Below are 16,902 nucleotides of genomic sequence, written 5' to 3' on the forward strand. Positions count from 1 at the left end.
GCAGAAAATGAAATTCTAAAAGATCCCATTTGCAAATCATTTTTTAAAAAACAACAGTAAATGCCTAAGAATAAATCTAACAAAATATGTGAAAGAAAAACTTTACATACAAATCCATGAAACATTATTGACAGCAATTAAAGAAATGGAGCATATACACCACAGAATTGGGAGATTCAGTAGTAAAATATATCAATTGGCCCCAAAATGATCTAGCATGTGAAAATCCCATCAGGGTGTTTGGGGAACTTGACAATCAATGGAAATGCAAAGTGGCAACATTAGCCCTTTTGGAGAAAAGTATGGGACTTGCTGTACCACATACTAAGACTTATAGAAAGCTATTGTACTTTATAGAAAGCTATTGTAATTAAAACAGTGAGGTATTGGTACAAATATAGATGTACAGACCAAGGAATGGATTAGGATGCCCAGAAACAGAACTACACATATATAGAAAAATATGGAGGGATGGCATTGCATAGCAAAGGGAAAATTTTGTTTTTTTCAGTCTCTCACATAGGTATGTTTATTATAGGTAGATATACATATAAATTACATATGCAGTCATGTATACAACCTGTTTTCTCCACCTAATGGTAATGCTTTTCCATATCACTAAATGTTCTTCCATTTAATATTTTTTAAAGGAATACCCTATTGTTTACAGAAAAAAAAGTTTTTTTGAAAAATTTTTTTTCAATGAATAGTTTTGGATTAATTGGATGTCTAGACAGAAAAAAAAATTAAACTTGGCTCCTATTCTAACCACATGTAAAAATCAGCTGTATATGGATTATAGAATTAATCAAGAAAGGCAAAATAGTAAGACTTTCAGAAGATAATTTAGTAGAATATCTTCATCATTTTGGAGTAGGAATGAATCCTTAAATGGGCACAAATAGCACTAACCATAAAGAAATTATTGATAAACTAGACTACATTAAAATTAAGAATTTCTCTTCATCAATAAACACCCATTAAGAGAGTGAAAAGGCAAACCAGAGAACAGGAGAAGATACATGCACACATATAAGCAAAAGGGCTTATATCCAGTATATATATAAAGAACTCCAAAAATCAACAAGAAAATAACAACCCAATAGAAAAAATGATCAAGAGACTTGAACAAGCAATTTATAGAAGATTTTCAAATAGCCAGTAGACATATGAAAAGGTCAGTCCCATTAGTAATCAGGAAATGCAAAGGAAAACAAAATGACATAACATTACACATACACCAGAATTGGGGGGAAATGCCACAAGATGGCAAAGTTATGGAATAAAGTGAATTCTCACATGGATTAAGTGAACTCTCATACTCCTGCTGAAGGGAGGATAAATTGAAAAACTCAGAAACAATCTGGCATTATCTACTAAAGTTGAGGACACACACGCTTTACAACCAAACAATTCTACTCCTAGTTATACTCCCAACAGAAACGTGTGCACATGCGCAAGAGGTATTTGCAAGACTGTTCAAAGTGGCATTATTTGTAGGAACCACAAAGTGGTCATTAGGCAGTTCACAAACATTCTGTTTCTCTTCCTTCTGGGTACAAGGTAGGAGTGTACTTTTTCAGCATCTCTGGAGTTATACAGGGCAATGAGACTTGTTTTGGCCAATTACAGAGGGGCAAAAAGGGAATGTGTCACTTCTGGGCTGAAGGTTTTGGTGCCATGGAGTGACGTGCCTTGTTCTCTCTTCTTGCCTAGTGATTATGGAAGCATGTATTGCAATGGAGTCTCATTAGCTTCGGTCCCTGAGTGATTACTAGCAGAGTCCCTGCCAACCCAGCAATAGTAAAAAATTATGTTTTGTGGGGTTAAGCCATTAATATTTTGGGGTTTTATTTCCTGCAGCATGACCCAGTCCATTCTGACTGATATACAACTCAAATATACATCAACAGTTGAATCAATAAATAAATTGTGGTTTCTCCACAGAATGGGTTATTTCTACAGTAATAAAAATGAACAAAATTTAGCTGTACTCAGCTATCCCATAACCCCATCAACCTAATGTTGAGTGAAAGAAGCCAGATACAAGGAATACACACTATTTATAAGGTTGGGAAGCTTAACTACTAAGACTATAAAGAAAAGCAAGAAAAGTAATGTCATGAAAGTCAAAATGGTGGTAACTTTGTAGAGTTGAGAGAAGAAAGTTGCTAATGTTTGGGAGGTGACATACAAGAGGTTTTGGGGTGTTGACAACATTCTGTTTCTTAATCTAGATAGTGGTTATGTGGCTATTGGCCTTGTGATAAACCACTGGGCTGAACATTTTTGTTTTCTTTTCTGTATGGGTGTGTGTTTTGTTTACTTTTCTGATATGTTCAATTAAAAGGGATTTTTAAAAAAAGATTAGTAGTTACTGTAACAACAAACCGAGTATATAGTGGCTCAAAAAGATAGAAATTTATTTCTCACTCATAAGAAGCAGACTTCATATGTTCCTAATTGGTGGGAGGCTCTCCTCTAAGTGAGGTTCAGGCTCCTTCCATCTTTTGGCTCCATCATCTTCAGGGGGTAGCTTTCAAGGTCATATGCTCAAATGCATCAAGTTGGCCAAAGTGGAAGTAACATGCGGGACTATGCATAGGAAAATTTAAGGACCCAAGTCTGGAAGCAGCACTCAGTGGTTCCACTACCCTCGAGCTGGCAGATGCAATCACATGGCCACACTTAAGTATAAGGGAAGCTGGCAAACAGAGTCCAGCCGATTTTCCAGGAAGAAGAAAATGGGTGTGAGGAACAGCTGGCAAGTCTGTGCCACAACATACATCTACCAAAACCACCATATACTTTGCCAAAGATACATCTGTGTCTAGGGACACACAACAAACACACTGTGGGGGTACAAGAGGAACAGAACTGCGAATCAGGAATAAAGGAAACAAAATAACAGAACAGGAGGGACCTTTCATGGACCAATCCTAATATAGTGCCATGAACTTAGAGGAGGATTAATTCAAGCCTCAGCATCAATCTGTGTACCAACAAGAGTGAAAGAAAGGTCCAGCAGCAGTGGTGCCAGCAGTGCCATCCTAACCAGACTGAGTCTAAAGTGTGACCTTAGTTTTTGCAGCTGTCCATCCTCCCTTGGTTCCTGTCTGTTCTCTAAGTCTCTCTCCCTGGACTTCCCATTAGTTCTGTTACTTATTGATATCCTTCCAATAAGTTTTCTTCTTAACCACAGTTTATTACAGCCAAACTTGTACTGTTACAGAGTAGACTAATTTTACCTACTGAACCTCCAGTCCTATGTTGGACTTCAGCCATCACAGTAGGCATCCTTATTTTGTCCTTGGCCTCCATGGGAATGCCACTGCAGGAAGCTCAACATCTACATAAACTTGCTTTCCAGCAGCAAGAGCCAAGCAGCAGGAAGATGACCCTTACCTCCCAAATCTCAAAGGAGTGCAACTAATTGGTGGAATTTATTGTACTCAGAACGCTAGCTGCGAGGATTTTAATTTCTCCAGATACCAAAGAATTTGAGGCAACCAGGTGAATGAGTAAGTTTACCATAGTGGTTGCATACTATGGAATATTCCACAGCAGAAGGCAACAAACTACATGTATGAGCAGCTACATCGGCTATACTGGTTATTTGACTATCTTCTTTTGGCTCTGAGATTCTTCATATCTCCCTCCACAAAACAACCTCCCCCTCCAAAGCCGACCCCCCCACAACTACACACACTCTCGAGTTGTGTTGCTGCAGCTGGGACTCTACAAATTTATTTCTCAGAATCCACTGCCAGGTGGTTCCCTGTTAGGTTCTGCCAAAGGGATGCCATAAAGGGAAACTGAAAGTGAAAGATAGAGGAGGGTCTTCACTCCTGTCTTCCACGTTGTTCTCGTATTACTTCAGCGCAGACAGTTGCTACCAGCTTCTTCCGCACTCAGGAGCAGCTTTGCTACACTTCTCAGATATGAGCAGAAGATTAGCTACCCCCTTGGCAGTCAGAGACCAGTCAGACCTTGCTCTCCTACCCTCAGGCCAAATCCTTCCTCAGAGGTCCAAGCACCAGGTACGTGGAGGGAGCTTCCCTAACAAAAGTCTGAGTATCAGTCAAAAGGGAACCCTTCTCTGAGCTCCTGGTTTCTGGTAAACACATCCCTTCTTCCCTTTTGTTTTCCCAGGCCTTGCGATGTTATGTGATTTCTCCAGTTACTAATTGTTTAATTACATCAGCATCTTCTTTTTGACTGTCAGCATTCCAACACTCGTAACCAATTCTCTGTATTAAATGTCCTCTACTTAATTATAAGTAGCGTGGTTTCTATTTTCCTGACTGGGCCCTAAATGATACACGGATGGATATTAAAAACAGTTGAGGGAGGGAAAAAAGGTAAGAAGTAAGACAAGATTTGCCAACAATACTTTATATAAACAAAGCACACACACACAAAAGAACAATTCACAGTTTACAAGAAGACTTGCCTATGTAAGAAGACATTAAATGAGTTTTTCAGTTGTCTAAGATCTTTGGAGAATACACCCAAACTGAAGACAAGAGCTAATAGGTACTAACACATTCTAAACAAGGGTGTGGGATATATCCACATAGCATTTACTCTAAGACAGTAAAGCTGACCAGAGACCACCAGACTTTCTATTGTATAAGAAGTTAGAAATAAGATTCATTGATGGGAATTTTTTCTTTCTTTTCTTTCTTTTTTGTTTTTGCTGAGGAAGATTCACCCTGAGCTAACATCCATGCCACTCTTCCTCTTTTGTATGTGAGTCACTGCCACAGCATGGCTGCTGATGAGAGGTGTAGATCTGCACCCAGGAACTGAACCCAGGCCGCTGAAGCAGAGTGCGCTAACCTTAACCACTAGGCCATGGGGCCAGCCCCAGGAATTTTTAGGAATAAAGAGAACTTCTCTTCCCTGAAAGGCAAAGTGGCAGTGCCATTCCCTCCATCCTAAATCAAGTGACGAGGGCTCCAACAAAACCAGTCATTTTGTGTTCCCATGAGAGGGAGAGACACTACATTCATTCAGCATTCCATTCTCTAGCTACAGGCTTGCTACACTCAGGCACTTATAGGCCCATCTCCATATGGCCACTGAGGTGGAGCCTGGGGCAGAAGCTTCTTGGGAGAAGTTACCTGAATCACTTATGAGGGTTTGGAGCCATATGAATATAGAAACTAGCGTTTTATTTTCACATGGGGGAGTCAGAGTCAGGCCAGCTGGGGCAGGGCAAGGGGAGAGGAGTCAGCAGCTGGCTGGGTTGCACTTCCACTGTTTGGCAGGACAAATACGCGTAAGTTTTCTGTGGGCTCCGTGCAAGGTAACCAGTCTTTTATTTTTGGGGAGGTTTTTGATGACTGTTTCAATCTCTTTACTTGTGACTGGTCTATTCAGATTCCCTATTTCTTCTTGATTCAGTTTTGGGAGGTTGTAAGAGTCTAAGAATTTATCCTTTTCTTCTAGATTGTAATTTTTTGGCATATAGTTTTTCACTGTATTCTCTTATAATCTTTCATATGTCTGTGGTATCCATTGTAATCTCTCCTCCTTCATTTCTAATTTTATTTTTATTTTTTTTAAAGGTTTTTTTCATTTTTTCCTTTTTCTCCCCAAAGCCCCCTGGTACATAGTTGTATATTCTTTGTTGTGGGTCCTTCTAGTTGTGGCATGTGGGACGCTGCCTCAGCATGGTTTGATGAGCAGTGCCATGTCCGCGCCCAGGATTCGAACCAACGAAACACTGGGCCGCCTGCAGCAGAGCTTGCGAACTTAACCACTCGGCCACCGAGCCAGCCCCTCTAATTTTATTTGAACCTTCCTTTTCTTTTAGTGAGCCTGGCTAAGGGTTTATCAATTTTGTTTATCTTCTCAGAGAACCAGCTCTTAGTTTCATTGATCCTTCCTACTGTCTTTTTTGTTCCAATTTCACTTATTTCTGCCCTAATTTTTCTTATTTCCTTCTTTCTACTGACTTTGGGCTTTGTTCTTGTTTTTCTAATTCTGTTAGGCAAGGTAACCAGTCTTGAGGTGTTTGTTGGGCCCTCTCCCAGGAGGGGTGCCTGCCAGGGTGAGGGACTTTAGCACTATGAGGCTGTGCATACACCATCAGGGTCAGGAGCTGAGGAGCTGAGGGGAAGTGTGGGCTGAGTATCATAAGGAGGGAACCAAAGCCAGTGAGTACACAAGTCCCCATGGGGCAGGGGGGAGGTCCAAGGAACCCCAATATCCCACACCAGAACCAACATTTAAGTGCCTGTCTTTGCAGAGCACACTGATGGAGCCAAACTAAACAGAAGTTTGGTCTTTTTGCCTTTAATATGCCCTCCCCCATCCCGATCTTAGAAGTGACAGAGAAGGTGAAGAATGAGTGAAAGAAACAGACCATGTTCCCTGGCACTGAGCTGGAGAGAGAGCAGCTTTGAACTGGATGAGCTGCTGACAGGCCTCTGAGATGTGGGAAGGGGTGGGGGAGACAAGTATATTTAAAATGTTACTATTTTAGATTGGCCTCAGCCATGCTGTAGGGAATAATGGGACATATTTACACAAGAGCATTAACAACGTAGAAGGACCTTCAGAGTAAGGCCAAAAGGATAGGGGCTGGGGCACTCAGCAAGACAGCCAAGAAGTGTAACACTAAGTAGGGTGTCCCTGCTCAATCAAGAACACATCATCGTGGGACCATGAGAATCAAGAGACCAAGAGAATCAGAGACCTTATCGCTAAGATCCTCGAGGTCCTGAACTAGGGCCAACAGCCACTTGAGCATCCCAAGCTGTTTCTACTTATATTAGAAGAAAAATCTAATTTGTTTAAGACGTCTTTAGTGGGAGTTTTTTTAATCACAATCAAAATGTAACTGATAAAATGAGTATCTCAACTTCCTCATGTGAGCATTTTTTTCCTAATATTCAAATTCATAGGACAGGTGGGAAATGTTGACTGGCATCTGGTAAGGTAATTAAATGTTTGAAGCACCCTGAAGAAGACAAAAACAGTTTTGTGATCAAGAGTAAGCTGGACAGGATGCCCAGAGAAGATAGGTTAATTAGCCACAGTATATAAAGCCAACTGCCGTAACATTCCCAAAGCTCACTAAACTAATGCAACAGAGGTTTACTCCTTGTTCAAAGTCCCACGTGCATGTTCGCGGCCAAGCACCTTTCCTCTAAGCAGTGACTCAGATATCCAGACTTCTATGCTTTGACTCCATCATTTTCAAAACATGTGCCTCAAGGTCACCCTGGAAGGCAGAGGAGGTGGTGGGAGAATGTGGAGAAAGCTCATCTACTTCTACTTACTTTTCACTGGCGAGGACTGCTCACACAGCCCCGCCTTCATGCAAGAAGCTCGGAAATGCAGCTTAAGTATCTGTCCAGGAAAAGGACATTTTGGTGAGGATTTAACCAGCTTCTTCCATAGAAGAAAGGTGATGTTGGTGTGAAGATCTGGAAGATGAAAATGAGTTCATCAGGGAAAGAGCATTCTAGGAAGATGGAGCAGCCTGTATGAAGACCCAGAAATAGAACCAGCTTGGGATGCTCAGGGAATGAAAAGCAAGCCTGCGTGGCTGGAGTTTGGTGAGGAAGGAGTGGGTTAAGATGCAGCTGGAGAGGCAGGCCTGGGAAGGAGTTTGTCTTTTGTTCTCAGAGCAGTGAGAATCCAGTGAAGGCTTTTCAGCAGAGTGACACATCTGATTTACATTTTAAAAGTATCACTTGGCTGCCCAGAAAATAAATTGCTTTGGGGGCAGGAGTGGAAGCAATGAGACCAGTAAGGCGATTACTACAGTAGCTGAAGATCCTAGAACCAGGTGGCCAGTCTGACAAGTCACCTAGGAAGGAGGACGCCCTGGGGATAAAAAGTTCTAATTACGAGTCTCTGCCTGTGAAAAGCTGTAAAGGGCTTTGTGCAATTACGCAAATGGTTGAGTGTTTGGAGCTGAGCTGTGTCTCTGCCAAGATCATGTTGTTTCTTTTGGAACTGCGTTCCCTTAGGACTGTGTTACAGGAGCAAAAGCACACCAGGAACTGCAGAGGCAACAACCTCTACAAGAGATGCTGAACAAGCAGAAGGCACAGACTGCTATCCAAATCCAACTTCATTCTTGTCGCTTACCACCCCTCCAGACTTGTTCATTTGGGGGTACTCTTCCCCTGCTGCCCAGAAAAGCTGCAGCAAGGCTGTGACTTCTCAGCTTGATCTCAGTTAACAGACAGTCTTATGATCAGTTTAAGACACAAACACAATCTCAAGTAATTAGAATGTTCAATCCTATGTAACAATAAATAATCTGCACCTGTTGTAGGTTTAACTCTTTTTTCCACCGCCCCCCCCCCCTCTCCCGCCCCAGTTCTGCCCCACTTAAGTCAAGGAGCCTGTACTGGGGAAGGGAGGAAAGATTTGGATGCTCTCTGCTCTTCCTACCTCCTCTCTACCTAAGAGCTGCTGATTGCTCCAGGCCCAGCTGCAGAGGGGATAAAACAGTTCTTGCTTGAGCTGGGTGGTTCTGTGCTCTATCGTCACTGATTAATTGCCCCAAGGAACTCAAGGGTGGGTTCGGAAGCATTTAACCTTTAAGGGATACCATCACCAAGTACGCTGAACCAGACCCAGATGTGGGAAGCATGTTTTCCAACGGAGCCTGCACAAGTGAATACCCACCTCTTCCTTCTGAATATTCGTTTCCCATCCGAAATAAAAGGTCCCTGCTTCCCTTTGTTCAGGGTCAGCCCGGGCTTTGGAAATGATTCCCCGTGGTTTCCTATTGCTGCAAATAAGTTCCACTTTGTGTGACAACTACTTCTGGTCGAGAGTCTGATTTTAACTCTGCCAGGAGGCAAACCCACTTCTGATTTGGTAACACTATGGACCTGGCAGATATTTAAAGGGGGCACCCCTGCTGTCCCTTTGACCCCAGTGGATGCAGCTCTATTCTGGGTGGTCTCCTGCAATTCCCTCCTCAGCCCACATGGGCTCAGCCCACTCCTAGCTTCTTTGTGCTGAGGTTTCCTTGCCTCTTCAAATGGTCCTTTTGGACAGGACCCAAGACCACCCTATACTTCCCTTTCTCCCGCAAGGTGCAAAGGATACACCCACACATCACTTGCCACAGCAAATTCTGGAAATGCAAGCCAATGCAAAAGCAGCAGCACTCCCCTGGCTCCACCATCGAAACAGTTAGTGGGCCTCTGCTTGCCGTCTGCATTTCCAGTGCAGGAGTTAGACTCCAGGCTCATCAGTCCTTCACTGTAGGAAAAAATCCCTCAAGTTTCCTGAATGGTCCCAGTGGAGTCTCCAGTTAGACTTGAGGTAAGAGGGCAGAAACCAGACCCCGAAAGGAGGGGGTGGGTTCTGGCAGGCCAGCTGTACTCCGTCTCACAATAACAAGCTCTCTACAAAGCCATCTTGCACCGGTCTCCTCCCATCCTTCCTCTTTCTGACCTAGAACCTTAAGTGTGCTATTAATACTACCAGCAATCGGTACCATATTTCCTTAATTCATTCATTCCCTCTCTTACTCTCTTAGAAACAACAGTCACAATAGTCTCATCTCAAAACTCCAGCCCCTTCTCCCCCATTCTAACTCTCAACCCATAAGTCTGCCTCCTGCTTAATTGGGAAACATCAAAGCGACCAGGAAAGAACTACTCAAACTCTATCCTGACCTTCTGAATCAGAAACCGGGGGAATGCTTAGCAATCTGCAGTGTAACAAGCCTTCCAGGTTATCCTAATGACTCAAGTTTGACAACTACTGCCTTTCACAGTCCAGCAACTCCTCCCACTCCCTTTTACCTCTTATTATTCCTGCCACTCTTTCAATCTGTTCTCAAACTGCTCCTTAAACTGGTCTCCTTTTTCCTTAGACAGTTGGCATATTGTTATTTCTTAAGGAAACATATTGTTCTCCGTCAGTCCAGGCTCTCAACATTAGACACTGAAGCCCAGACATGGACTTGAACAAGAGCTTGTCCTGAAGCTGACGATGGAGCAGGGAGGACCCAGAGCAGGCTCAGGAGAGTCCTGCTTTCAGAATCAGAGTGACTGACGGAGGCACTAATGGGGGCTGGGCTGAGTTAGAGGGAGCCCAGGGCTTGAGTCAGACCCAAAGAGTTATTTACTCAGGTGGCTGAAGGTAGAATAGGCAAAGGAAAAATCCAAATTATACATAATGGAAGAAGCAAAAGAGAGGAAGGCAACCCCAGCTGGCCTGCTGAGTGTGATGAGAAAACAGGGAAAATTAACGAAGATATAGGATTACAAATACCATTTGGGAATTTGTACACAGATACGGAGCTATAAAGGTGATCTGTGTTCTGCAGTGAGATGTCCTGCTACTCCAACACATTCCTCAGACTTAGTGGCTTGTCTCCTCATTATCCCAAGGAGCTCCGGCTCCATGGAGCTGCCACAACAGTCATCTCCCCAACGAGCTGGAAACGACTGTCACGGTATTTTATCTTGGCTGCCTGGCAGCTAGCTCAACTCACCAGCCTCACATCACCCCCAAAATGAAAGTCTCTCTAATAGGCTATGTGAACCCTCTGCACTTTTGAAATTCGTGCCATCCAGCCTCTCCTTCCTTTTGTCTGCTTCTCGCCTGGATCCTCCTCCTCCCTCGAGAAGCTGGCCCGTTTCATGCCAACTTCTACCATCATCCTGGAGAACTTCAAAGTCCATGCAGACAACCCCTCCCTACAACACCTGAGCCTGAGTCCATTAACCAATCTACAGGCAACCTCCCTTGCATGCCTCCCAGATACTCACTCCTGTAGCTACATTCTATATTTTCCCATTGCTGGGAGCTGCTCTGCTTCTGATATTAATAATTCAAACACCCCAATTTCTGACTATAGTCTCCCATCCTCCCAGGGCATGTGTTCAATTACTCCCAGTGCAACAAACTACTCCTGTCTTCTCTCTACAAAATCCCATGGTCCAGCACAGCAATCACTTACTTGCAAATGGTCTGAAACTCCTTTGCTGGCTTTCCTTTCATTTCAATTGCATGGCAAGGTTCTGACACTGGTCGACCCCTTACTACTCACTTTTCCCACAGATCCCCCTAGATTCCTGACTAGGCAGAGACAACCACACTATCGGTCTGACTGGCATAACTATAAATCCATGCATAATACCACTATAAATTCAAAAAGGCCTTCAACATTTTCAGCAATCTTCACCCCACTGCAATCTAACTTGTCTCTCATCTTAATAGACCTTTCCACAGCATCTGACAGCTGACAACCTCCCCATTCCTTCCATATTAAAAAGCCCAGTCTCCTGGTTTTACTCCTCCATCTCTGGCCCAACCGTCTCATCTTATCACCTTTACTGGCTTATTTTCCTTTACCCATCCATTAAATGCCCCTCAGAGTTCTATTCAGAGCCATTTTCTCTTCTCATTATCTTACTCAGAGTATCTCATCTATTCCTATGACTTAAATTACCACCTCTAGGCTGCCAATTCCCAAATCCCTAGCAAAGATCTCTCCTGAGACGTTAATGTCCCACTTCCAAATGAATATCTAACAGGTAGCTAAAACCCAGTATTCTGAATGGCATCAATAGCCCAATCAGTTGCTCAAGCCAGAAACCAGAGACTTACTTCAGATTCCTTTCTCTCATTAACCCTCAACATCCCATCAGTTCCACCTACTGAAGTTCTCCCGTCTGCTGAAGTCTTCCATCATCACTAGTCCATAATGCCTCATCTTGTGGCCCCAACTGTATCTATAAAGATAAAAATGCCTTGAGAAGACTGCAGCCTAATGCATAAAGCAATCACAATGCAGTATGTCGATGCTGAAGGTGCACTCTTCATGTCGTGCTTTGAGAGTGCAGATGAAGAAATTAATTCTGCTTTGGGAGTGGTGGAGAAGGAAACAACCAGACTGTTTGGAAGAAGGAGTAAGACTCTGCTAGTCAGAGGGCTGTTCAGCAGAGAGATGAGCATAAGCAAAGGTACTACACAGGGTCTGCTGAATGGTTCACAGCCCAGCCTCAAACATGCCTTGGCCCATAGCCCGCCTCAAAACCTCCACCTGCTTCTGGAGGCATCCACCTGGCTGAGAGCCCTTGAACCTGTGTCTCAGCAGTCACTCTCAGTTCTTGTTCTTGGAAATAGGTAAAAGAGGCAGCATTATACTTAGGCCCATGGGAGATGTCTTCTGGGAGAGGCCAAGGATCTATCATCCCAGCTCGTCTTCTCCCAGCCTTCCCTGCCCACAGCTTTCCCAGGACATGCTGATCTGGGCACACTGCAAGGCAGAAACCAGACAGACCCTTCTGCCTATGAACAGCCCAATCCCTCGCCCCAACATGGCACTGACCAGTTGTTATTAATGAAGAGACCCAGTTCCCTCACCAGCCCCCTCCAAGGACAGCGCAGAATCTATCAAGAATCTCTAACTATCCCATGAAGTGAGCCAGCTGAAAGGCCTATATTGAGCTCTCCCAGAGTCTTCCTTAGTCAACAAATCCACTCTTTACCCTCCAACCTCCAACCCTGCCTAGGTAAGGTCTTTAGAGAACAATAAGGCTTACAACACACAATAGCCATAGGTACAGTTTATTGAGCACCTCCTATGTACCAGGCTCTGGCTATAGATTTCCTCAGTTAACCCACATAACAATCCCATGAAACAGGAATCGTACCATTTTCCAAATGAGGAATATGATATTCAAAGATTAAATGACTCTCAGCAATAACTAGCAGGCCAGGATTTGAACCCAGGCCTACCTGATTCCAAAAGCCGTGCTCTCAGCCAGACACACACCAGGGACCCACAGAGCAATAGGTGCTGGGAGTCATTTGGGCCATATGGTTCCAAAGATGCAAATGAGGAGAGAGGGGATAGAGGTACTTCGTATAGGGACAACCAAATAGTCTTGACCCACAAGCCCAGACTGATGTGTTGAGCCAGGATGTTGGTGGGCTACGGGGTGAGTCAGAGCCAAGAAGCAACACTTGCCGGTCTGAGGCCTTGAAGGCCTGAGCAGACTCAAGTTGAAGGAGCAGGAGCTACACGTGAACAGAAGGAGCTGGTCTACAGACAGAAGATCAGAGGAGAGTGGAGATGCCAGGTCAGAAAGCCTAAGTGGCTCCTAAGAGATGCCTTGAATTCCGAACCATCTAGTTTCCATGACACCAGGGAACCCATAATCCCCAGATACCCCCATGTTCTCAAAATAAACTCCTTATTCTTTAGCTAGCCTGGAGACTTTATGCTTCTTGCCACCAAGAAGCCTTCATCAGAGCCAGGCTGAGCCAGAGTTTTCATCACATTTTGCTCTGGGGATGGAGGAAAGGTGGTACCAGGTCCTGGGTCACAGCCTGGCTGGGTACAGTCTTCAGGGTTCTGAGCCTGGAGTTCGAGACTTGATTCCCCTTTCAAGGGGGCTCCAGAGGTCACCTGCGCTTGTAGAGACACGGCTGAAGCTTCAGGCCTGAGAGTTGAGCCTTGGGCCCCACCCGAGGGGGCCCAGTCTTTTGAAAGTCAAACAAGAAGAAGTGGCTATTGGTCAGGTCCTAGGGGCAGAAAAGATCCAGTGAGCTCCAAATCCTCACCCCAGCTCCTCAGAACACCTCTGTCCATGTCCTGCCGCTGCTCAGAAAGCTTCCCAGGGCTCTCCCATGAGTCATGCCTTCAAGGAGTAAAGGTCTGTGTCTGTGCCTATGGCCTCCTTCCTGAATACCATTACCCTGAAAAGGACCACCCACGAGACAAAAACAGGGATAGACTTCTTGTGACCCTCACCTTGGAGATGACCTTGAAGCCTAGTTTGGTCACAGCCCCCAGAAACGTCCGAACATCTTCAAAGCGGCTGCTGACCTCAGCCACTTTCAGGAGACCCCTGAAAAGGACGGAAAGTTCTATACACATGCACAGACACACACATGAGCACATATACACACATCTGTGTCCTGGGGGCTCCTACCCTGGCTTCAGCACTCGATTTGCCTCCTCTAGGAAGTCTCTGATGTTGGTTCCCATCAGTGAAAGGCAGAACACAGCCACATCTACAGACTCATCCTCCAGAGGCACCTGTGCAGGATGGGAGTGTTGTATGAAGCACGCAATATGGGGAAGAGAAAGTCAGCACTGAGCGCTAGGGTTGGACACTAGGATGAGGGCATAGGGAGGGAGGAAGGAGGGAATGTTAGAGATTAGCACACGGAAGTTGAGCCTAGAGCACAGGCCAGGTACATAGAGGGATAGAAGAGTTTACCTGGGCCATGTCACACACAGTGACTCGGGGGTCCAGAGAGGCCAAGTCAAAGCAGTGTACAGGGTTCCGGATACTTGAAGCCAGGCGGCAGTCCCCACAGCCGAAGTCAGCTACCACCAGGGAGGCAGACCTGGGAATGGAGCGGAGGGATAATTCACTGGTCTAGTCTGAGCCCATGACTGACCCCCATCACTTCTCACAGTGCCCAACCCCCATTCACCGCTGGCGAAGATCCCTGGCGATGCGGTCTACAGGCTGCAGCGGCCACTTCTTGACTTGGTTTTGGAAGCCGCGGTGGTAGAGGATAAAGGCCTCAGGGTCTTCCTGGAAAAGGCGTTGTGCAGCACTGCTGGGCCCTGAGTACAGTTGTTCATTGAGGTAGCGAAATCGGGCACCATCCAGCCGCTGCGCCATACGGGCTCGCAGAGCCCCCGCCCGGGCCTCACGGCTGTCTGGACTGGGGGCAGGAGGCACCTCTGTCTCCTCTGCGGGGGCTGTGGCTGGAGCCTGGTCTGGGGGCTGAGGTGGCCGAAACTTGTTTTTGTGTCTACGCTTGTTCTTCTGCCGGTTCCGCCACTGCTTGCGACTCAAGGTATGGGGGGCTTCAGGGGAAGTGGTCCCAGGGCTTGGCTCAGGTGGGCCATTTGCACCACTACTCTTCCAAGCTTTGGGACCTGCAAGGAGGAAGACGGGAAGGCATACTTGGGGCAAGATCCTCTTAATTCAGAGGCTTGGCAAGTCATCCTGGCCATACCCTTGTCCTTGAGACAGAGACTGTGACCTGGATGAAACTACTTCTTTTTTTTTTTTTTTTTTGAGGAAGATTAGCCCTGAGCTAATGTCTGCCACCAATCCTCCTCTTTTTGCTAAGGAAGACTGGCCCTGAGCTAACATCCGTGCCCATCTTCCTCTACTTTATATGTGAGAGACCTGCCACAGCATGGTTTGCCAAGTGGTGCCATGTCTATACCTGGGATCTGAACTGGAGAACCTCGGGCTGCCGAAGAGGAACACGTGAACTTAACCGCTGCGCCACCGGACCAGCCCCTGAAACTACTTCTTATTGCCTAACCCCCAAACTTAAGGGTGGCAGGTAACCTCTGTCAAATGTAGGATCAGCTGGTGCCCCTCCCTGTCCCACATACATATACACATCTACTAGTACCTGTTTGGTCACCATTGTCCAGGTGCTGGGCAGCGTTTGAAGGGGCCTGTTTCTGGCATTTCCTCTTCCTTTTCTTTTCTTCAGCAGAACCACTGCCAAGAAGAGCCCCTTTGCAGCACTTCTTCCTTTCTACTTCCTTTTCCTCAGAGTCACTGCCAGGTGGGTCCTGTTTTTGATGTTTCTTCTTCCTTTTCTCCTCTACTTCAGTAGAAACACTGGCAAATGAGGCCTTTTTCGGGCGTTTCTTCTTCCTTTCCACCACCTCCTCCTCCTCAGAGTCACTGCCAGGCAGGCTAAGGGACTGCTGGGGAAGAGATGCTGCCTCCAGGACGCGTAATGTGGCCAAGAGCTGGCGGCGCTTGGAGCCCTGAAAGAAAACAATGGCTGAGAGCAGGAGCAAAGAGAATGGATGGGGCCTGGAGAATAAGAAGGGAGAGATGGGGACCTGATTCAGATGCTGGTAAAGGTCTGGATTACTCCCAGTCAACTTAACTAGCTTGTCATGAAGCCTGCCAGACCCTGAAGAACTCTGAAGTCACCATCCCAATCTTTGGGAAGCTGGAGGGCAGAGAAACCACCCACTCCACTTTCTTCAATGTACAGATGGGGTAATGGAGTTCCCCAGAGGAATGTGGTAAGGCCACAAGCAACAGGACCAAGGCCAGAGAGCAGGAGTTCCAACCCTCAATCTCAGGCTTTTGCCTCCAGTTGATACCTTTCTATAAGAGGTGGGGAGGTTTCTGAAAACAAGAGTGACAGGATCCCACGTGTGTATTTAAGACGACTCTAGCTGCAGTGTAGAGAACAAATGAAGGCGACAAGCTACAGACAGAAAGGCCAGTGGCCTGAATTACAACAATGGGTTGAGGGGATGAAGAGGAGAGAATAAAGCAGGCAGATGCCATGTTGGGGGCTGACTGAAGGGCAGAAAGAGCCTGAGGAAGTACAGCAGCCCTCACATCTGCAAAAGCTTAAAGAAGAGGGTCTGTTGTCTGGGAGGCCTTCTATGTTGAAGTCCTCCTGGGCCATCCTCGGCTTGGAGGCTCTCAGGACCCCTCTGCACCACCCCCTTTTGAATGGTAGTACTGATGGCCATTCATTGTCATTCACTCTTGCTCTCTCCAATCCAATCTCCACACTGCAACCAATAATCTTTTCAAAATACAAATCTGAAGAAATCATTCCCCTGCTAAAACCACCTCATTGGCTTCTCATTAATCTTAAAATATGCAAAACCTCTAATCCACAACTCCAATTTCAATGGTATCCTTTCACTGTCTGTGCTCCAACCACACAGATTATTTTGTGTTTGTGTGACCCTAACAAGACATGCTCTCTTGCCCCAGGGCCTTTGCACATGCTTTTCCTGTCCAGGAAACCCTCTTTGCTTCACTAACTTCTATTCACCAACTCTCCCTCAGTGCCAACGTCATTTTCTTTTGGGAGTTACTGGATCTTCAGTCGGCCGCAGACTCCCCCTTCCCCTAATACAAACGCACACGCACACACACC

General features: G+C 45.6%; 1 protein-coding gene across 12 annotated transcripts in view; it reads right to left on the reverse strand.

Moving 5' to 3' along the window:
* Positions 1-16,902, reverse strand: part of RRP8 (ribosomal RNA processing 8) — a 46,977-nt gene that overhangs the window by 29,671 nt on the left and 404 nt on the right. For 5 of the 12 annotated variants that reach the window (XR_011541585.1, XM_070626125.1, XM_070626123.1 and 2 more), the window contains exons 2-7: positions 15,391-15,757; positions 14,446-14,899; positions 14,226-14,355; positions 13,935-14,041; positions 13,754-13,850; positions 7,293-7,362 (exon numbers count right to left, since the gene is read on the reverse strand). Coding sequence is in view for 10 of the 12 variants with exons in the window: in XM_070626125.1 (XP_070482226.1) it covers positions 7,293-7,362; positions 13,754-13,850; positions 13,935-14,041; positions 14,226-14,355; positions 14,446-14,899; positions 15,391-15,757 (1,225 nt within the window). In the remaining 2 variants the exon portion in view is untranslated. Of the gene's footprint in view, positions 1-7,292; positions 7,440-11,506; positions 11,727-12,548; positions 13,525-13,753; positions 13,851-13,934; positions 14,042-14,225; positions 14,356-14,445; positions 14,900-15,390; positions 15,758-16,902 lie in introns of those variants that run through there. The other 7 variants (XR_011541586.1, XM_070626129.1, XM_070626130.1 and 4 more) reach the window with 4 other exon arrangements.

This window comes from Equus przewalskii, chromosome 6 (genome assembly GCF_037783145.1).
Source record: "Equus przewalskii isolate Varuska chromosome 6, EquPr2, whole genome shotgun sequence".
Taxonomy (NCBI): Eukaryota; Metazoa; Chordata; class Mammalia; order Perissodactyla; family Equidae; genus Equus; species Equus przewalskii.